The sequence below is a fragment of the Athalia rosae genome, chromosome 1 (assembly GCF_917208135.1).
Source record: "Athalia rosae chromosome 1, iyAthRosa1.1, whole genome shotgun sequence".
Classification (NCBI taxonomy): Eukaryota; Metazoa; Arthropoda; class Insecta; order Hymenoptera; family Athaliidae; genus Athalia; species Athalia rosae.
Window position 1 is genome coordinate 3,009,479 of NC_064026.1, and position 23,370 is coordinate 3,032,848.

Below are 23,370 nucleotides of genomic sequence, written 5' to 3' on the forward strand. Positions count from 1 at the left end.
TAAGTTGAACCCAAGTTCGTTGGCGGCTACGCCGCTGCTACTCGGGATTCCAGTCCTCCGTACCCCACCTCACCGTGCTGCGACTGGAACCTGTTCCACCTCCCCCTCGGTTCGCCTTCCCTCCCATTCCTCTCACCCTTCGCCTTTTCCAACCCTCCCCCTCCTCCACCTCCTCCTCCTCCTCCTCCTCCTCCTCCTCCCCCTCCTATGAGTTCGTCGTGTTTCTCTGCGGCGCGCGCGAGACCGTTGAACAGAGACGGCCAAAACTAGGAGAGAAGTGGAGAGAGAGAAACAGAAAAAGAGTAGATGAAGGAGAGAGGAATATATATAAAAAAAAAGGAGAGAGGAACACCGGAGTGAAGAAAGAGAGAAAGAAAGAGAGAGAAGAACGTGTGCACGCGCTACCATTGTTTGCCGGTGTGTGTCTCGAGTCTCTTTCTCCTTCTTTTTTCTCTCCCCGAGTCTCTTCTTGCTTCTCCCTCCGAGGAAAGCAAAAGAAAGAAAAAAAGACGAGGTAAAAAAAAATAACACGAAAAAGAAAAAAACGAAAAAACTGAAAAGAGAATAGGAGGAACTGAAAAAAAAATAATAATAAATAAAGTAATGATAAAAAGTAAGGAAAAACGTAAAAAAATAAGCTCGTGCTCTTTTTTTTTATTTTGTTTTGTTTCAATTTTTTAATTTTTTGCTTCGTTTTATTCTTTTCTTTAATTCTTTTCCTCGTCTTATATACTGGTTCTTTTTTCACTGCTCTCTTTTCATTTTTTCCTTCGTCTGCTTTTTCTTCTTTTTCTTCTTCTACTTTTCAACGTTTTTCTTCTTCTCTCGTATACATAGGTATACACGTACGTTACATACATGTATTATAGATACATACGCTCAATTTTGCCTACGGCTAACTCAGCAGGATCCTCCTCCTTTCGTAGCTCCAGATGCAACGCCGCACGTCGTGGTACGTACGCGGTTTTTGAAAAGAAAAAAAAAAAAAACACAAAAATTTGTCTCTTTTTCCTTCACTCCGTTCTTTTTTGTCAACTTTTTTCTTATGTGCTCCCGTTTTCTTGTTCAGTTCTTTTTTTTTTTCTTTCTTTTAATTCTTCTCCCCTTTGTTTTTTTTCATTATTCTCCTCTAGGATCGTCATTCTTGCGGTCTCTATTTTACCCAGTTGTAGTAATTTAGGTGCGCGTGTGTGCAACGTATTTACATGTTTCGTACATATGTATTCGTGTGGGTTGTTTTTTCGTTTACGCCCGTGCAGATGATTTTTACCCTATTCGAAGTACACGCGTTACGCTTGAATATGAATAAATAATTTCTGTCATTCGAGGGAGGATCCGATCAGGTTGCACGAGCGGAGGAGCGCCAGGGTTAATAGTTGATATCCTTCGGTTCTCGAGTTTTACGAAAGTCGCGTTTGAGATCCCGCAGCGCATGGGAGACCCCGAGTCCCTCGAACCGTTTTATTCCTATACAGAAACTTGATCTTTATGTTCCTTTCGGACGTTTAACGCGATTGAAAATTGACAATATTTTATACGCGCGAGAAATCACGACGCTTTTCGCGACAGCGAACATAAGAAGATGAAAGAAATAAAGGGGGAAAAAAAGGCAGAGCGCGAGTTCCGCGATTGGTCGTTAACTTTTTAAGATCCCGTATAGCGATGGATTAATTTCATACATACATACGTACACGAAAAGTCATCGTACGGGTTGCGATTGATCTTGCGTAACTCGACGCCGATAGGTGTATGTTTAATTAATTTATATTTTATGCACAATACCGAATTTATGGTCTACGATACGATATAATACACTATATTTCGCCATAGATATGTTATTCATTGCACCATAAATTATAACAGATGCGCGTTCTGCGCCTCTCGATTTTTTTTTTTTTACCTTTTTTTTTACCTATAAGTTTCTTAGGCATCGAGTGAATCAGCCAACGCGTTAGAAAACACTTTCTTCGACGGATAAATGAATGAATAAATAAATAAGTTGAAAAAAAATTGATATTTTGGAATGAGATCGACGCGTTAAAATATTTACTCTGTATTGAATGTACTTTTTTTTTCCTTTTCCGTTTTTCAAAAAAAAATAAATTGGAATTTCGTACAGATTATTCGTATCGAAAATTGTTGAAATATTTTCGCTGGACACAAAAAAAAAGAAAAAAAAGTGGGGTGAAAAAGTTGCCGATTAATCGGCTGCCATTTGTCAAATTCACGAACGGCGTAGCTACTGAATTTTTAATTCCCGATCCCTGTTGGGAGATTCGACTTTCAAGTTTCGAGTTCTGGTCGAGTTTTGAGTTGATCAAGAAAATGTTCTGCAGTCTTGTCCTTTATTTCGTACCCCTCGAATTATGAAAAGTTGAGGACTGTGCGAGAGTGGGGCGGCACCCCCTACCCCCGCCTATCGAAAAGACAAAAGTCAAGAGACAGAGTTACGCAATGAGAATCGTTATTCGCGCATTACACGAGCAGATCGCGTTCGTTAATGCGTATAAAAAATGAGAAATGAATAAATAAATTTAAAAAAATTAATCGCATACTTTGTCAAATTAAATTATCATCGACGTAACAGATTTTCCCGACACTTCCACATGTTATTAATATGAAAATAATTGTGGGACGGTGAAATTAAAATTATTGCAAATCAATTTTCTAAATCTCGCTCTGTTTCTCTTTGGAAACGGTCGTTTTTTTCTCTTTCGCTTTCCACATTTCTTCACGTCTTTAATTCACTTATATTAATTTATTAATTGTTTCAATTTCTATTTTTCAATATTTATCAATACAATTATTTATCTGCAGTCTTCACTGCGAATCATTATTTTTATAATTGTTATTATCGCCATTATACTCGAGTTAAAATGTATCGGAGATATTCCCACCCCTCTTTGGTACAAGTAGCAATCAATCAGGCGCGGCTAAACAAAAAAAAAAAAAAAAGAAAAAGAAGAATTTCCTCCGATTCAAAGACTATAAGTTTTAAGTGATGCAGTTATGTCACATTATAATTCACAAATTTCTACGCTGTATACCTACGCGTATACCATACCCTACTTATTTTCCTTTTTTTTTTATTTTGTGTTAACTTTACATCTGATTGAGGAAAATTGGGATATGCATAATATACGAATGTGTAAGTAAAATTGGTTTATCGTCTTCATTTTTTACGATACGTCGATACGCGAGGTCCGAACGGGGTTGTCCTCGCGTTAATTCTAAATTTTAGTTAATTATTCACTAAATCAATCAGGTGTATCATCGAGGCTAATCAAAGACCTCATTCACCGATCTTGTTGATCCGCATAAAAATTAAGAAAAATTCACTAGGTCAAACCACTTAGTCGAGCGATCTTGTAGTCGATTTTTCTGCAAAACAGAAAAGAAAAAAAAGACACGGTAAAAAATTGAAAGAAAAAAAAAAATTGTGATCCGGGGATTTTCATTGAAAATTCATAAAATACACAAAATTTAATTAACAAAATCGCAACATGACCTTTTCGTGCACCATATGTACTTATGTATGTACATGGAAAGATTTTTTACACATGTATATTCATGTATACCATCGCAGATACATGTATGCATAATACATATGTGCTTGTATATAGATATATATGTATATATGTATATATAGAGATGGAGATCCGCGCGTTGTACGTACACTTATATAGATCAATGTATATAAGTACATGTACTACATACCTACGTATAGGTATATCACGGTGTTGGATATTCATGGTCGTTGGATGATGGGATCTGGTGGGGATATATATAGCGCGCTTCCACCCCCGGGGGTGTAGCGTCGAAGGGAGTGAGAGGGAGGCAGAGAGAAGGGTGGTGGGACCAGCGGGTGTCGAGGGGGGGAGAGATATTGATCAAAACCCGACCCGGCACCAATCCCCGTGCTACACCCTGGTGGAGAGCTGCCAGCGGTCCTCTGGGTCGGGTGAATCGCGATGTCAAGGGTGTCGTACCGAGGGGTGCCAACCCCAGTGCCACGCTATTTTATGGTTGCGAATCACTGGCGGTGTTCTTATCGGAAACCTCCCCCCCCCTCCCCCTCCCCGCCCGCCCCTCGTGCGTATCTATGTGTAATGTACATTATACATATATACGTTTGTATACATATATACCATCTGTATGTATTCCATGGGTATATAAACAAATGCCTCGTCGGTGCTTAGGTATATCACATTTTCGTTCCGTATATACTCGGTACACACGTGTACAGATAATTTTTACATATATATTTATGAACACGTATATGTATTTCACCTGTATGACATATATATATATATATACGCGTGTAATTATTACGGGGATGTATAAAATTTTATCGATCAGTGATATGAATCGCGTGATGACGGTTCATGTGGGGGATCGATGAGTTCGCCTCATGATTTTTTATGGATGAACCTTTTGGTTTTTTCGTTCCGTTATACGGTCGAATCGTATATATATCCGCGGCGAACGAAAGGACGTGGACAAAAAAAAACCTCGCCAAGGGTGAAAAAAATAAGCGAATAAGTAAATTATGAGAATTAAGTAAGAAAGAGAAAGAAAAAATCTGAGCGCGTTACATCGACGAAGAAGAGAAGGGCGGTATGATTACACTAACGACAAAATGGCGACCGTCAAAGACGAAGATATGACATCGCAAATGACTGCCCCCGCTATATTTATTCAAAGTGTTTTTATCCGTTACACGTTACATACCTATATGTGCACGAACGTGTCTTATGTGCCCGCGCGTGCATCTTATACACAGGAGTAGTTTGAGAGATATACATATCCAGTGGTGCTGATCCGTATCATAATTAGATCATCTGCATCAGCATTTGGAGGACGAAGAGCACCGTTGCGGGTTAACGCCAACGGATAAAAAAGATCGGCAAGATTAGGGAAGATGAAAGAAAAAAATAATTACTCACAAGAGTGTAATTGTGAAGAGGCGCTTTAAAATCAAAGTCTCCACGCTCAAAGATCATTCTCACATACATCAATCCATTTATACAAGATTTGTATAAATCGATGAGATTTAACTGCGTGATCGTCATCGTTGACGACGTGTGCCAATATCGTATATCCATTATGCAGTATATGCGTAGCTGTTGGTAGAGGAAGAAAAGAAAGACGCGGATGATGATTTAACGTTTCGTCGCCCGGGGGCGGTTAGCAGTTCTCCTGCACTTGATTAGTCGGCGATAAGATATCCGCCGGTTAGCGTCGTTCGTTAAACGTTTTATGTACTTACCTGTCTCGTTTTATTGTCACTGCTCGTACACACACGTGTGTATGTTTTATACGTATTTTATGATCCAACTCGATTTTTGTTTTTGTTTATTATTTTTACGCGCGCTGTACACGGATGCCCCGATGCACCTACTTTATTCCGCATAGCGATCACTCGATATTGCGATTCGGTGCGGTGAATTATACCTATATATATATATTTTCTATTTTATACGTATCGTATAATACTGTGTACATAGGTATAATACGTAAGGTGGTGCAGTAGGTATATATACTCCTTTGATATGATGTATGACTCGACTAGACTCGGTATTAGAGATTTGTTACTTTCGTTTTGCAAAAGCCGATGGGGGACAACTCGAGGATCAGAGAGAGGAGACGACGCAACGGCGATGAGCCGCTACACGTGACTAATTCGAGCGTGCTAAACCACGTGACGTAGTGCGAATTGCTGCGTGCGTGTAACGGTTGTCGTCTATGCGACGTTAAAAACTCGCACGGTATATAGGATAGGTGTTGTATTTATATCCACGTGTTGGTATAGGTGTGTGTGTGCGCCGCAGGTATGATGTATGTATGCATATATTAATATCGTGTGCACTTGAAAATTATACTATCGTCAACGCGCGATATTATGCAATATGCAAGTCAGTATGTATAACGTGCACTTCATCATATTTGTACTATGGAACGTTTGACGCGCGATATAATGAATGTACCTTGAATGAGAGCTGTGAGATTATAAGATCATTGCTTATTTATGACGGAGTCTTGAGAACTAGACGGGCGTAACCTGCGGACGAGATTCGGATGCGCAGTCCGGAAAGACTCGGATTCGAAATGATCGAATTATCGCCAATTTTTTACTCTTCGGAGCGGACAATTTGGGATATCTCGATGGGAAAAATTCCTAGCTCAATTTCGTCAACGCATTCGTGTTCCTGGGGCCAAAATACGTTGGAAAGGCCTCGTACGATCGATTTTTAAAATACTTCATTTTTGGCCCGAAAATCGAAAAAATCCAAAGGGGTACCCCTTGGAATTTTGTCGATTTTGGCTCAAAAAAAAATATTTTATTTTATATGCTATTCTGATGTATTTTGACCTCAGGAACACGAATCTGGAAGTCAAATTGATCTATCTATAAAATTGATCGAGTTATGGCCAATTTTTCGCTTTTTGGAGCAGAAAAGTCGAGATATCTCGATGGGAAAAATTCGTAGCTCAATTTGACCAACGGATTCGTGTTTCTGAGGTCAAATTACGTAAGAAAAGTGCCATACAATCGAATTTAAAAAATAAAAATTTTTGGTCAAAAATTGAAAAAATTCAAAGGGGTACCCCTTGGAGTTTTTTCGATTTTTGGGTGAAAAATCAAAATTTTTTTAATTTGGGTTTTATATGCTATTCTTATGTATTTTGATCTCAGGAATCCGAATCCGCAAGCCAAAATGATCTATCTATAAAATTTATCGAGTTATCGTCAAATTTTCGGTAAAAAAAGTGAAAAATCAACGATATCTGGATGGGAAAAATTCTTAGCCTAATTTAACCGATGGATTCGTGTTCCTGGGGTTTAAAACAAGTTAGAGAAGTGTCTCGCAGTCAATTTTAAAAATACTTCATTTTTTCGCTGAATTTTCGCTCTGCAAAGTAAAAAGTTTGAGGTATCTTAGCTGCTTTTATTGAGAAATGAAAATCGGATATGATCGTGAAAAGCGACGACAAGTCAAACGTCTGAATCGCTTCCTGTTCGGAAAAATTTTACGCTCTCAAAAAATCGCCAATCAGTCACACATATATAGGTATCTACAACTCTTCACAGAACTCGCCAATTAAACTAGCCGACGATTAATTACCGAGGAATTTTTTTTCATGTTTGCATATATAAGTTCAAATGGAATGTCCACACTAATACTTATGTCGCGTACACAGAAATATCATTCGACAATTGCTAATTATTCAGCTTACGTCAATATTTTATTTTTGATGGACCGATTTATTTTTTTTTTTTTCATTGGTATATATATATATTTTTTTTTCCATTTCATTCTTTTTGCCGGTGGTGATTTCGGCTACCGCTGCAGGCTGCGATTCGTCGTTGTATATATAGTTAACGAGACAAATAATCGATCGTGTCTACCAACGATGAAATTGATTAACCCGATTTAATTGATTACATAGTGATCGGAGCGTGGCTCTCCGCAGGAGCAAAAGCATCGGAAACTATATATACCATACGTAAAGCTTTACAAGAAGAGGAAGAAAAAGAAGAAGAAGAACCATCGGGTATATAAGGTGTACATTATGTATACATAATACACACGTATATTCCTATATGCATTATACACGTATATATATGTACACATGCAAGAGAGAGACGCGTGCCTCGGACCGTCACAGAATTAAGTTAGCGCCTCGTAATCTTTACAAGCGATCTAATTATACCTATACCAATATATAAACCACCACTTATACACCCACAACTCGTTCGCGGGCACACGTACATCGGTACACATAGGTATGTGTTCGTCGATCGCACACCTCCATCTCTTATATACCCATTCCCGTGATGTAATGCACACGTATACACGTATATATATATGTATGTATATACAGGTAGCATGTAACGACGTATACATTAAGCTTGAAATCGGTCTTAATTTCGCGTTAATTTGCTGTTAATTTCTTAACGAGATAACGCGAGTTTGAGTGCTTGTCGAGTCGCTACTTGCGGCGTGTATAATACAGGTATAACCCGAAGACGGGGGTGGTGAAAAGAGGTGAGAATTAAAGGGAGGGAACGAGAAATGAAAGTAGCTTGCAGAGATCGCTAATAAGGGCAGGACAAGGGCAGCCGAGGGAGACACCATATCGTCGTCGTCGTAGTAGTAGTAGTAGCAGCGGTAGTCCGCTCATGCCGCTCTTGCGATTGCGGTTGCTCCTCGGTCCTCCTCTCGCGTTGTGTCGTCCCGGTATTATGTTGGCACGTACACACCCAACCACCCACCCACCCACCCGTGGCATCTAGTGTACACGTACGCGCGTGTACCACGTGATCCGCAGGTGGTAGTTGTGTGCGGTATTAAAACGACCGCGGTAATTAAACTCGTCGAAGGGGTGAAAAATATATATATAACCGTCACGATAATTAATTGACCCGCTAAGTCGCTAATTGAAACGATTTAACTTCAAGGATCGCACTGCATACATGAAGAACGGATTATGAAGTATGTCGTCCTTTTTGTTTTCTTCTCTTCTCTTTGTTTGATTATTTATTTTAGTTGCTTTTTTTTTTTTTGCGTGCGAACCCAGAGAACGGGCGACTCCTGATTTCGTTCTACTCGTGTCATTTGAAATTGGTGCAATCGTCGTCGGCGGGTCGTGTAACGCGTAGGGATTTTTATTTCGAAGTCTTACATACGAGCAGCGGCGGCTATTTTACGCTAGCGCGCGCGCGGCATCAAAGGGAATATATCGTGTAAAAACCGATGAGTAAATCCCGCGGAGACGCCGCGAGAGGTCAACGTACAGGCGACTGGCGTGACCAAAATCATACAGGTATATATATATACGTGTAATGTACGCGTACCTCTCCACCTACTTGAGACCGCTCGACTGTGACTTCGCTTCTTCCTTCTTCAGGTATACAGGACTCTTTATGTGCATTCGACCTATAATTATTAACTATCATCGCTCGCAGTTACGGGTATACTCGTGTGTGTACCCGCGTGAGAAATATCGTCGCCGCACCCCCCCCTGAATTTTCGATTTTTATCAATTTTGTCAAATTCCCTCCCCTTCCTTCCGATCTCCCATTATTTCTTCGTAACATCCATTTTTCGGGTTTTTAATTCAATTTATTTTTTTTTTTTTTCTTGTCAATTGGTGGAACAGAAGCGCGTGTTTTTTTTTTTTCTGCGTGCGACGGGAGTCCCTTTGTCGTAGAGACGTACGACACGTGTATCGGCGAATCGCGTCGTTCCATTTGTTGTATTTTTTTTTATCATATAAAATACACGTGTAGGTATAGAGATGAGTCTGCGGTGTGTGCATTAACGCGCGCCTTTCGGTACAACATCGTTTGGTTTTCTTTCGGATCGGGTTGGGCCCCCGCTCTCTCTTCGGGTATATGGAAGAGCGGGAATATACCTTATACCTTATACCTGCAAGGGGTGGCGGGGTGTCGCGCAGGGTAGATTAATGGTCCTCGGGAATTCTTGGTAGTCTACACGACGGGACTCTCGACCGGCCGTTCGTATTATAGCCGTGCGCTACTCCTGCTCGCGGCTCCTCCAACATCCAAATCTTCGCCCCGTGTATACCTCCACCTCGTACTCACACCACACTTTCACCGAAAAGACAGAAGGTCCTACGTGTCAGAAACTTTTCGACCATTCTGACGGCGCCGCCCCAAATATCTATATATATAACAATAGCCGCTATATCTTGTACGTACGCATGCATCGATTTTATGCCTGGTGAATCGCCGAATCGCGTCGATACGCCGGGTCCTCGTTCCGCGTGAAAAAAAAAGAAATATATATTTCTCTCGTTTTATGCGCGATTATGGTCGAAAATTCTGGCGTGAACGATAGAAAAATTCCACCGGTGTTCGGGCGCGTGGGAGTGCGGGAATTAAAATTTTCGGTTACGGGGGGACCCGCGCGGTTACGGAGCGTACAGTTCAAGTTTGAGTTCTTTTTCTTCTACTTCTTCAACTACTTCGTCTTCTTCTTCTTCTTCTTCTTCTTCTTCTTGTTCTTGTTCTTCTTCTGTATACCTGGCTTCGCCTCCACCGTTGCTGCTGCTTTTGCTTTGCCGGCGATGAGTGGTGGTGGGTAACTATTGCTGCAGTGTAGCTTGCTCCTGCGCTTCTTCTGGTTACCTGTATAGGTTTTAAAACTCGGGTTTCCCTTCCGTTGTTACAGTCCAATGTCTAGTTGTATACGAGTTTTAAGGCCACTCTCGAAAAGACTACGCGGCTAATCGCTTCCCAGAATTTTAGGAACCTATAATAATTCCATATTTATCGGAACAACTCTCTTACTCTTCGTTCGCACCCTTTCCCTTTGTTTTATTCGTCATCGTATTTTCGTGCTTTTCTTTTTTTCGAAAATCTTCCGTCGATCTTTCGAACTTTTACACGCGTCTATGGGGGGGCGGCGCGTGAACTGGACTCCATACGATTCGAACGAATGTCATATTATTTGGAGTTGGGGAAAAAAAGAATCTGCCAAGGATTTACTTCGAAGATGAACATCGGAACACGGGATGATTGTTTCGAGTTTTTTTTTCTATTTTTTATGGACTTTTTTTTAGTGCAAATTACTGGAGGGATAGAATTTTCCGCAACAGTGTCTCTGGCACAAATATAAAGTCTTGTAGCACAGCTATCATCATCATCATCATCATCATCATCATCATGATAATGATAATCATAATCATCTATAATAGTGAACAAAAATTTCTACTCTACTCGTCTATAGCGCAAGGTTAACGACACTCTGTTCGAGTGAGAGAGTCCGTCTGGTTGGTTGGGGCCGGTGGTGCGTGGATCATATCACTGCTATTGCCGTTGCTGCTGCTGCTGCTGCTGCTGCTGAGCCTCATAGCGTCGTCCTCGTCGAAAGAAAGAAAGTTTCCTACGAGAGACTGACCATCACCGATACCTGCACTTCCTCTTCTTCTGTTTCTTCTTTTCCTTCCAAAACAAGTTCAGCATCCGATTGATCCGATAGTAAAATTAAAATCCGCCTACCGCATCCGGTTATATTTGACCGAATATTTTCAAACGATCGTCGATGTACAATTCTGTTTTTTTTTCCTTACAAATTTAATTATCTAAGATCGTGTAAAAGTTGTTCTCTTCTGCTGTCTTCTGAAACGAGAGGAAGAAGTAACAGAAATTAGGGGGAGGGAGCAAATTTGTTCGATCTCATGTCGGTGGAAACATGTTTCCCAAATTCACGACACATTACACGTGTCGAAGAAGAAGAAGATTAGGAGAAATCGGTGCAGATTCTTTTTCATCTTGTCTCTTTTTTGCCCCAAATCTCTTTCCGCACATCGTCGTCTCCAGTCCCGCCTTTCTCGGCCATATTTTTTGAATTTATTTTCCGAAACAATCTCAGTTTTTCTTTCTCATTCTTCGGCGACGTTCCAGCTAACGCCAGGGTTGCCCGGCAATAATGTCTGTCGACGCTCTTCGAGCACGGTGGAGTGCGGCGTCCTTTGCTCACGTGGGGTTCCCCCACCAAAAATATTCGCAGCCGCGCGGCACCGAGAGGTAGAGGGCAGAGGAACGGCCCGAGGCAGGCAGGCAGGCGTCGTGCGCTCGTAGAGCGAGGGAGAGAAAATAAACGAGGGAGAGAGAGTGAGAGAGAGAGAGAGAGTGGAGGTTTCAGTCGCTCCTCCGTATCCCCCGCTCTCGCTCCTCCGTACTTCTTTGCTTTGGAAATATCCCTTCTTCTCGCCCCTTTCCCTTCCTCGTTTCGCTCTCTCGCTCGCGTCCTCTTTTCCTTGACTTTCTCTCGCTCCTCCTGTTCCTCTCGCCGCCCGCCATAGCTACTACTTCTCTCCCCCTACCACCCCGACTCGGTCGTCCGCTGCGCTCGCTCTTATTTTCTCTCTCTCTCTCTCTCCGACGCCCGCTCTCTCCGCTCTCCCCCTCTCTCCGCTCCTCCCCTCGTCCGTCAGGCGAGCGACCGTGGCGCCGCTCGATCCGCGGATGCCGCAGTTATGCTAACGCGACCAAAGAGGCAGGGTGGATTTTAGTGGCTTGTGCCGCGACTGACGTTGCTACCTTACGCTCTTCTACTTGACAAAACTCAGGCGGGTCGCGCGCGCGTTCCGATACACCGTACGACCGAATGTTAATAACGATAAGGTGGTGTGTCAAGGGTAGAAATACACGTTACGTGCGGAGCTGTGTCGAACGTAGGCTACAAGCTTCGTTGTACACCTTATCTATGACGTGAACGATTATTACTCTACGTGATAATATTGAACAGAATAACCGATAGACGAAGAGAGAGAGAGAGAGAGAGAAGATCGGGGGAATGAGACGAAATTTGATAATTTATATGAACGGTGATGATAAATAACTGTCTCCTTGGACGCGCCGAAGGGGGTTTTATTCAATAGAACGAGTTTCCCCATTCGATACCAGAAGAAAGAGAAAGAAAAAAAACAAACGACCGGCCACCCTCGTCGTAGTGAATTATCGTCCCCGAATTTGATTCATGATTATCTCGTACCGTACGAGTTTTATTTCGAACGATTATTCATGAAATATTGAGGTAAAATGTTATCGGGTAGGAGGAGAAAATTTTTTGGCGGTTGTCTAAGGAGAGCCGCCGTCACCACGATAAACGACAGGATGCAAAAATATCTTTTGACCGAATTGAAAACCCGCGCCTGATTCAATTCGCATTGGATCGCGAGGTACGTGTACCTTGCATACGCACCCGAGTACATATAGAGTCAGCACGTTACACCAGCTCGATTAAAAACGGATTATTATGATCTTGATTTACGTCGGTGGTTACGGTACGCGATGGGATGAAGAAATACTGAAACTTACTACGTGCACAATCAGGAGCACCGTTCACGACAACGGCAGCGTCGCGACGCCGAAGACGTGACAGCCACGTGCCCGACTACTTGACTACCGGCTACGAAATAGAAAGAAAATAGACATCGCAGGTTCATTTCGCATTCGACGGTAACGACAATAATAATGTTGATAATTTGCGACAACGTCGAAACGAAGGCCCGGGAGCTATGAAAATTAATCGTCGCTACTCTAGATCCGCGTTAAAAAATTATTGCTGCAGATCGAAGGAGGGAAGATAAGTACAAAGAAAAAAGAAGAAGGAGAGAAATAAAGAAATTGATGAGTTGAAATAAGGAAGATAAGAAACGAAAACAAACGAAACGCTGACATTATTTGGTGCTGCGTTATCAACGTGGGGTGCGTGGGGAGGATAATAAATGAAAATAAAAAAATTCAGTGTTCGCGACGTGTCAGTTTAGGTGCTTCAAAACATACGTTTGTTTATTACTGTTGTTGTTGTTGTTATTATTATTATTTTATTGTTCGGTCGTTTCGTTGATATGGAAATTTATCATCGAGGACGGTTTTGCAGCGTACGGTAGAAAAGAGCTCGTGAGTTCTTCCGATAAATGTTGGTCGGTTATTTGAAAAGTTTTAGTTGTGATTCTTAGTGGTGGTTTACCGCAGGTGTATAATCAGGGGGAGGAGCATGGATTATTCATTTGTGGTCGAAGGTAAAATAACGGCATTGTGAAGTCTCCTTTACTTCCAAGTTCAGTTTCTCGTTGATCAGTGTCACCTCCGCCGAGTCATCGCAGGTTAACGAGATATGGTATTTTAAGAATATTTGTGAAAAAGAAAAAAAAAAAAAAACAACCATAAAAATTGGAAAGAAAAAAAAAAAGGTTAAAGAGAGTCGTTCGCTTTATAATGAAAACTAAATCGCGGACAGTGATATCGTGCGGTGAAAATTATCACGAATTAATAAATACACGGTGATTAATCCGAGTGCAATGAATGTTGGATGGAAATATAAGTGCGGGGAGCTTTTTTGTTTTTAGTTTCGTTTTTTTTAATTTCCTCTAGATATTCTTTAAAAAAAATAAAAAGAAGTGTGTCACGTACTAAAATCAGTGTCGTCGTGTATCGTACGCGGCGTAATCGTTCGATGTAAAACAACTGTAAGTCGAAGAAAAAAAAAAAACGAGGGTAAAGTCGAGTGGCGAGAAATTTTGGATATTCTTTCGCACCCACCCCCCCGTCGCGTTAGCTTTAAACAAAACTGGGAAATGAGAGATAAAACCCTCGAGGAATAATTCACCCCAAACCTCGGTACATTCGGTGGAGTAATCGGGCGGATACACCGTTAACGGGGGGTTACTCGGGGCGTACACAGTCGAGTCGAAGTTGATAATTAATATCTGGATTACGTACGACGACGGCACCCAGCGAAGACAGGAGGCGTCCTGGAGGGGGGAGTGATGCCGGTGCGGGTGGCACAGCGCCCCGCTAGTGGTCTCCTCCACTCCGGAGTAGTTTCGTCCGTCCCTGGTGGCGGTCCGAACGCGTCTTCGATAGTACAGCAGAGTTCTTTGGTCCGTTGCCACGGGGGGCCTGCCCCCCAGGCTACCCTGTCTCCCCCGCTGCCACCCCTGAGCATAGGTAACTCGGGCGGGCAAAATCCACTTCATGCTATGGCATCGGCCGCAGCCTCGCTCACCCAGCTGAATAACATGGCCAACGGTCCTCTGCCGCCCCTCGGCAGCGGACCCGGGGGTCCCTCGCTGCCGCCCCCGCAGCCCGCGACTACGCCTACCCACGGGGGTGGAGGACCGCCGACTCCTCACGGCGTTTCCGGACCCCATCTGAACGGCGCCTCGCCCAGCCCCCACCCCATGCCGCCCCACGGCATGATGGGAGGATCGCCTCACCCCCATCCCCACATGGGAGGTGGTGGACCATCCCCGCACCCTCATCATCCGGGGGCGCCGCACATGGTCGGATCTCCCCATCATCCGGGCGGACCGCCGCATATGCAAATGGGACCCGGTGGACCTGTTGGTATGCAACCGCAGGGAGGTCCCGGTATGTGCGCTCCCGGTGGACCCGGACCTATGGGACCGCATCCACATCCCCAAGGACCCGGAGTACCTGGACAACCACCTCATATGCACAACGATCCGTTCTACTGTTCGCCGTTCGGATCTCCCTATTACAGGTAAATTCGTTGGCTCTTTTTTTTTTTCTCCCCTTTTGACCTTTTTTCGTTTTCTTTCGTTCGTCGGAAAGAAAGACGAATGAATATTTTCACATTCGATGTAACGACGAGGAAGATAACAAAGGTGGCGGTACGGTACCGCTGTAGGAATTATTTGAACTATTAGGTGAACAGTTTTAAACGGATGTCCGTGGGACGTGCTAACGAGTCGAGTGCCGAGTGACCCGAAACCGTTTTTTTTTTTTTTTTTTTGCTCTCTCGAACTTGATGAGTTGAATTTTTACCGCCCCCCTCCCCTCGAAAGCCCTTCGATTTCGTTTCGCTGTATTTTTCTTCGGACACGCACAAGTCGTGGAATTTTACACTCGGATAATTCCGGAAGTCCTGTTGGCTTGATTGAAATCTGATAATTTCGTCTAAGCGATCGTTGTGTGATCGACGAGCGTCGTGACGGCTTCTCGACGAAGTCGAAAAGGAAAAAAAAAAAAAAAAAAAAAAAAAAAAACTGAAAAAAGTACAACGAGAGATTGCAGAAACGAGAGGAAAAAAAAAAAAGAAATCACCGCATGAAATTCTTCGCAGTCTCTCCCACAAGCGAGTCTCCGTGTTCTCTAGCGTCGGATATTCTTGTGGGCACAATAACAGTATAGGCCAGGATGCCGTTATCGGTCGTGGCAACGCCAGCCAGCCAGCCTGCCCAAGACTCTCAGGTTTGTGCGAATGGTATAGCCCGCCATGCGTCGGTGGCCTTGGAGCGAGATCCGAGTTAAGATCCGCCCGCGATTCGCCCGCGCTTCTTATACATATACATATATATATACATATTCCCGCTACGGAAGACAATGGAAAGAAAATTCTCAAACCGACCGAATTTTTCGAACCTGCAAAGTGGAGAGAATTTTCATTTCTGATTTTCCCCCGACCGAACGCAGCTGTTGACGAGAGAAGAAAGTGCAGGAAAATGAAGTGCTCGCTAAATATCCACGTCCAAACTTATCGGACTTTTAATCGCACGCGCGTCTGTCTGCGTTGCGTAAAAATACAAGATATGATAACATTGGAAGAGATTTCGACCGCGCGATCGTCGCGAGCGAGAATCTCGTCGCTGTCAAATGAAAAAAAAAAACCTGCGGAGAAACCTCTGCTCTACGAAGAGCGACAATTTTCAATCCCTATTTTTCTCGAACCGCGCGATGCAGGTGATCTCATATCATCGCGCGAGTGACCCAAACTTCAGGTATATATAATTTTTCTTATACACATGGATATCTATATATATATATAGAGATGCGTGTATATCCGAGGACGTCGAGTCCTTCGCGAACTGACCTGCTGCTGCAGCTTGGCCGCTACTTTTGCAGTCGGTCGGGTGGCGGCAGACAGCTACGTTCTCACCCAACTATGCACCGGGGGAAACCGGATCGTGAATTGTGCGGAGGGTAAAAGAGCAAAAATTAAATGGAAATCAAAAGAAGAAAAAAAGAGACAGAAAGAAAGAAAGAAAGAGAGAAAAGCGTTTCAAAGATGAAAGAAAACGAGAGGAAATAAAAAAAAGACGTATAGAAAAGAGAAGGCTGCAGAAGCATCTGGAAACTGTAATGAAGACAAATACTGGAAAAGACAATGAGAAGTGGAGAGCATCTCAACATATCTGAAATTCTCTCGATAAAAGGTGGGGGGGGGGGGGGGAATAGACTCCCCGGATATGTATATATATATACCTATATTATTTTTTTTTTCTTCTTCTCTTTCTCTTATTATCCCGCAGGATGTTGAGAGGATGTGTTGCGCAGGGCGCGTCAGGTGCGGTCAAAGGCGTTCCTTACCGTTCAGGTGCTACAAGAGAGACTAGTTGTGTGTTGCAGGTGGGAGGCAACGCCGCCGTTGCAGGTGTCTGCAGGTGAGAAACGAGCGCGTTTTCTTTACCGTATACCTCGCGCATCACATCACCTTGACTTTACACGACTCGACGACTATTTATACGTCGTGTGTCGTTTGAAAAATGAGCCGACGCAATCGGCTTATCGTATTGGCACGATTATTACCTGTAAAATTATTTTCAAATTAACGCCGACCGACCGACCGAATTCTCCGGTTGGGCACGAATTTTTCGAAGGATCGAATAGATTCGGAAAAATTGCTGAGCAAACGGAAAACAAGAGAAATGAGGCGATTTACCGGGGTCGAGTGTATGTCAGACACGCATCGCGTTACGGCTATTTGTTAACAGCGTAACTCTGCTCCTTCAAAGACCGGAAGTCGGAGGAACTTCCACCAGAGAGGATTTGAGACATGCGACCGGAAGTTTGACGAAGACTTTTCGAAACCCGAAGAGAAGAATCGTTTCTCACGTACGTACGTGCTGAACGTATCTAGACTGATCAACTAAAGTCCTGAAATTCGGCACATCGTACCGATTTGTTATCACCGGATACAAAAAATCTCCCAACAAGATTATCTGAAAAAAAAAAAAAAACAGAATTTTCACGTGAAACGTAAGTTTGTCGACTCGAGGACTTCGGAATATTCCGAATTTTCGCACGGAAATTCCAGTCCTGCGAATAACGAGTCTTAGAAATGCGAACGCGATCGAACGTTGCGTTCGGTTGTAAAGAAGGCTCGAGGAATAGAGCGAAATCGGAAGTTTACCAACGTTACGTTGGCGCGAACGTAGCGTATACGAGTGGATATATATACACGTATATATACACACATATCTGATACAAGTCATTGCGGGGTGGAGAGGGAGGGATAGGAATTAGAGTTTGTAGGGTCGCGTGACTGCGCCGAGGGGAAAGGAGAAAAGTTTTATCTTATCGCGACCTCTCGCCAGGATAAGGAGGCCTTGATCGCCCACTTCCACTCCTCTCGCTTCCCTCCCCCCCCTCCCTCCCTCTCCCCCACCTCTACTTCCACTTTGCTGCATTTATCATATTACACGTACGGCTCCTCGGAACCACCAACCAGACGTGCAACCGACCCCGAGGCATGAGCCCCCGCTCGATGTGTGTCGGTTGGCGCGTTTTAAAAAATGCGCCGATTATTATTGCCATCCGAACGTTACAGCTGAGGCTTATCGCCTACGCGACCAACTTACCGCGATTAAAACCTCGATTGTTCGCCAGCGTTGGTAAATTCTTCGCGCACTCGAACCAGCAGCGCGATTCCCTCCGATATTCGTTCCAATTTTCTCCCGGGGTTCCGATCAACCCGCGAAGCGCACCCTCCGGATTAGGTAGGATTAAGGCTAACGTAGAAGCGTAAAAAATAGCCACATGCTAAATATTCGAAATCGCGAAGCGAAGAGGAGAGGAGAGAGGAACGAGGGATCAAATTTCAAACGAAAACGCATACCGGACAGGTTCAAGGCGATGACGACGCCGAACGAAAAGCGTAACGCGCCGTTTCACTCGCGGGACCCATACAATGGTCCCCCCCGGCGTAAGAGCGATGGCATCGTTCAAAAATGCGAAACCGTGGGCGAAGTGCATCCTCCGCTCAATGATCCGTAAGTGTGTGCGACGTCGTTGCGTGGCTCGCGTTGTCGCTAGTTCCTCGGTAGATCGGGACAAACGTAAACCACCGCGTTGATGTTTCGTTCGCTTTTATCAGCGTTATCGGATTCGATCGGTGCGACCACGCTGACAATGAGAGCTGAAATCTGGCGTGTTAGATGCCGCGATATTCCTTATAGCGTCCGGGTATTCGCCGGTGATTACACGCGACTCGGTCCAAAGTGCAGTTGGCGAAAAATCTGAGATTGCGAGAAACTCTTCTATATTTTTTTGTTTTTGTTTTTGTTTTGTTTTTTTTTGTTATTTTTTCCTCCGACGTCCGCGCTAAAAATATCCAATCCGTATAATTAGGAAATTTGGAATCCTCACAATTTCTGAATGAAAGTCGATCCTTTCGGTAGTCGAGGGGATGGAAAGAGCAAATTGAGAAATAAAAAAAAATAGACGTCTATTCAGACTTTCTTGGTACCTATACGTACCCCGTACCTACTCATATGTACATATATATGTATAGGTAAACCGTAAATTGGATCTATTGGGGCCAGACTTTATAAGCTTTTAATCATACGCACATATATATGTATATATTCATCGCGACTCTCTCGCGTATATATATTCAGAGAAGTGTCGTCTGGTGGTGCTACTGCAGCTGCCGCTGCTCGGGCTACTGCGTAGAGTTCAGAGAGTCTCGAGAAATCGTACAAATTGGTTTAAATGGCCACCTCCGGTCTATTAATTGCTTAAAATTAATAGACCCTCCCTCGTCTCCCTCCTTTTTTCTCTTTATCCTTCTCCCGTCGCCCGTCACGGCTCCTTCTCTCTCTTTCTTTCTCTCTCTCTCCCTCTCTCTCTCTCGCGTTCTTAAACATAACGATTCCAAGAGGCGCTATCTTTCAAACCACCTACTTATATATGTATATATTATCTCAGGTTGCAGTGCCTTCTTACGCCGGGGCCACCGGTGGTACCCTCGTACGCGTAATTCGCCATATTTTCACCCCTTTTAACCTCATTTACGGACAAATTATAACCACCGTTCCTAAATACCGGATAATTAGGGGCAACTTTTTATCAGGCAGCGAGGAACGGACGAGTCGAGTCGAAGCGGGGATCGTGTTTCCAATTTTTTGTACCCCCTTCCCAGCCGTTGGGAACCTTTTGCGATATTTCGACGTTTCATTTCCAACCAGGTACCACGTGCGGAGCACACTAATCTCCATCGGTAATCCCACGAGTCATCGGTGTGTATCTGCTTATGGAAATCTTCTAACCTGACGTCGAAGGGGCGCAGGTGAATCCTCAGGGACAGGTGCCGACGTTTTGGCGCGATGGAATTCAGGGAAGCGGTGAGATTAACGTAGAACCTCCGATTCCGACGCGTACGGTCCCCGAGAATAGCGCGATTAAAAATTGTGTCCTATATTCGCGCACCTTCGATCGATTCGGAAGTACTCGCGAAAGGGAGATCAGCGATGTAAAACGAGCGCGGCGAGTTCGGGCCGGCAGATGTTCGGCGGGGTAATTCGCGATTCGGCTACGCGAAGAAACGATAGGCGACGATGATTCCGTTCGATGCGTCGAATGTTGAAATGAAATTATGCCCCTTTTTGCTTTTTACGCCTCGTAACGCCAAATTTTATCGGTCGATGCGGACCGCGACGACCGTCAGCACTTCGTTCTCTTCCCTCCGGTGATTTTCACTCCTCTTCATCTCCTTTAGCAGCCCCCGCGCGGAATTACTTACCGTTAGTATTACCCTTTCTCTCGTAGAACTTCTGCTGCCGCTGTTTTCGCATAACGATGCTTATGTACCGGCTCTTTATACTCCCTCTTACCACCGCCGCTCGTAAATCCCGAATGATACGACCACTCAAATAATCGTTTGTCGTTTGTTTGCCCTGGTGTATTTACGCGACGAAATAACTCCGGGTAACACCGCGTACCCAGCGAATCTCGATGTTATTTATTTTATTTTATTTTCTCTTTTTTTTTCATCGTGGAAACGCGCTAATTTATTTCCACCAATTTTTCTATTTTATTATTTCTTCCGCGTCTTTCGGTAACTCAAAATATTCCGTTTATCGGACGCACCTTACCGCTCTCGGCCGCGCTTACTACGGACCAATAAATTTTCGTGATGTAATTCAGCGTTTACGTTGAGATTGGTCAGTTTTCGTTTTCTCAACACTACGATGATCGTCGGTATAGCAGTAAATCAAGGCGGGGTATCACGCCAGCCGTTTGGCAGCGGTTAAAATCTCTGAATATAAATTAATTGATCGATCTATCTATTAGACGTCATTAATTAGACAGCGTACATGCGAGATTAGTTCGGGGTGATTGAAATCGTCTCGCATGATGTGGGTTTGTTTAATATTGTACGGATAATCGGAGTTATCACTCCGGCGAGATCAATTAATATATGTTATTATCGCCTGATTATTTAACGAAGATTTTTTTCAAAGTCTCGTTCGACGACCGATGAATTATTTTACGACAATGTTTTTTTTTTTTTCGTTTTTTTTTTTTTATCCAACGAATTTTGTGTCACGTGCGTCTCGCGCGTCAAAAACACCCGTGCAGTTTAAAATTCCTGATCATCGTCATCGCCCCACACTTCGATCGTCCCGCCTCGTAAAAACCCTTTAATTAATTCCGACGTAGCGCCGAAACCTGCCAAATATATGTTCTCGAGGTATTTTATGTTTTACGCATAAAAAGCAAATCGCGATACTCCTCCGTCCGCTGTTGTACCACGCACGTGAATTCCACCCAAAGGGACACCGGCTACCGATCGTCCGCTCGGTCGTCGATAAAGGAAAAAAAGAAGGAGAGGGAATACGACTCGTAGACAAAAAGTAGAGAAAGTCGAGAGACGATAGTCGTCGGTTTTTTTACCGCGGTGTACGCGTTACCGCTCTCTCATTAAATCATCTGGCTCATATTCATTTGAATTTTTCCCACAAATTCGGTTTCGGGCCGACGTATTTAAACGTTAGATCGGCTTCGGCAATAATTCTATTTCCTAGGGACCCCGCTGCAGCGCGGCGCGTGTTTCACGCTCGCCCTCTCTCCTTCTCTTCCCTTTCTTCCTCCACTTGTTCCTTTTTATCTCATCTGTAGTTTTTCTTGTTTTCATCTCCCTCTCTTCCTTCATCTCTCCCGCGGTCCGTGTATTCTCAAGGCCGCCTCCTTGATCCACCGGTCTCTTCTCTCCTCTCGTTTCATCTCATCCTTTCCCTTCGTCCTCCTCTCTCTATCTCTTCTCGAGTACAGCGGCCTCTCCTACCCCCCCATTCCCCCCCCCCCCCCCCCACCGAATCGTCGTTCCCTTGGATTGAACTCGTCGTCGTGGTCAGAAACTAGTCGACGAGACTTTGGGGTGCCCTGCCGCTTCTGATGTACATATATATAAAGTTCTCTTTTTCATTTTCATTTATTTATTTTTTTTTTATTTTTGTTCTTCAGGAATTCATGAGAAAATTTCAAATACTAGACAAAACTTAATCGACCGTCGGGGGTAGCGTATAGTTTCATTGAATTTTCTTCAATGACTTCACGTATAGGTAGTGAATTATTTCGAATTTCCTTTTTTATAATAAGAGTTGAAAATTTTTTCTTCTCGGAACCGTAACAGCATCTCATTGTATAAATGTACGCAAGATTAATAATCGTCGAACGTAATTCCCGCTTATTTATTTATCATATATATATTCGGATGATTCTTTTTCTTTCTATTTTTTCCCATCTTTCGACCGTAGTTCGTAGTGACTAGATACAATCCGTTTCATTTATAAATTATCGCTGCACGCGTCGTGTATCCTACTACAACGAGCTACGGATATACATGAATATATTTCAATTTGCCAATATATTTTTGCGAGATAACCTGTAATTTTTATCGTATCCCATCATCATCATCATCATCATCATCATCATCATTATCATTATCATCATCGGAGAGGCGATGCCATTGTCGTACACACATGTACAATATGTAATATACACAAGTTTCTACCGGTGCTTCTGGCGACGACGACGACCTGTTACCAGTGGAACGCGCGCGTCACCCGCAAGATGCTGGGGGCCTAAAACCATCCATCATCAACGCGTGACGGATTACACGCGAGAAGCTTCCTGAAAGAGATAGTTTTTTTTTTTCTTTTTCTTTCTCTCTTTTTTTCTTCTTCTTCTTCTTCTTCTTCTCATTTTATTTTTGCTTATCATCATTATTGTTATCATTATAATCTTCGTCTACCTTTTTTAGTCTTATAATATTCCCCTCGTATATTCTGGTCCCACTTTCCGAAGGGCCAACGACCTTTCCGTTCCAGAATATACTTTTGATGAAAAATTTTTTTATTTTTTTTATTTCAACTCGCCGCGGTCTACGATGGTTTGTCTCCTTTTGTTTTTTTTTTTTTCTCTTCATTCTCGGAAGTTTGTCCTTTGATCGAAGTGATTCGGATAAAATAATGATGATAAAAAATAAAAAAAGGACCCATTAATCAACGAGGATTATTTTAATTCATTAGCGATATCCGTCCGCGTGACGATGTTCCGCTGCACATTCGTTACCAAAATTATCGAACTGTTGCAGGCAGGTTGTTGTTCAGCGGTATACCTGCGTGCCGACAGGATGTAAGGATTATTAGTGGACATTATCTCGACCACTGGGAACTCTTCGAGGTCTATCATTTTGCTCGCCCAACTTACGACAAATCTGTACGAATTTCGCCCGTGGGGTCGAACTCGTCCGCGGCGAAATATGCCGGAACTATACGTCGCCTGTATTATCTTCTTTACGTACA

General features: G+C 43.4%; 1 protein-coding gene across 7 annotated transcripts in view; it reads left to right on the top strand.

Moving 5' to 3' along the window:
* LOC105690817 (LIM domain-binding protein 2) overlaps positions 1–23,370 on the top strand; it is an 83,070-nt gene that overhangs the window by 26,923 nt on the left and 32,777 nt on the right. For 3 of the 7 annotated variants that reach the window (XM_048656374.1, XM_048656375.1, XM_048656376.1), the window contains exons 1-2: positions 11,997–15,044; positions 16,813–16,944. The exons of 2 other annotated variants lie outside the window; for them this stretch is intronic. In XM_048656374.1, the coding sequence (XP_048512331.1) occupies positions 14,308–15,044; positions 16,813–16,944 (869 nt within the window). In that variant the 5' untranslated portion in view covers positions 11,997–14,307. Of the gene's footprint in view, positions 1–11,996; positions 15,045–16,812; positions 16,945–23,370 lie in introns of those variants that run through there. 2 more of the 7 variants (XM_012408928.3, XM_012408930.3) reach the window with 1 other exon arrangement.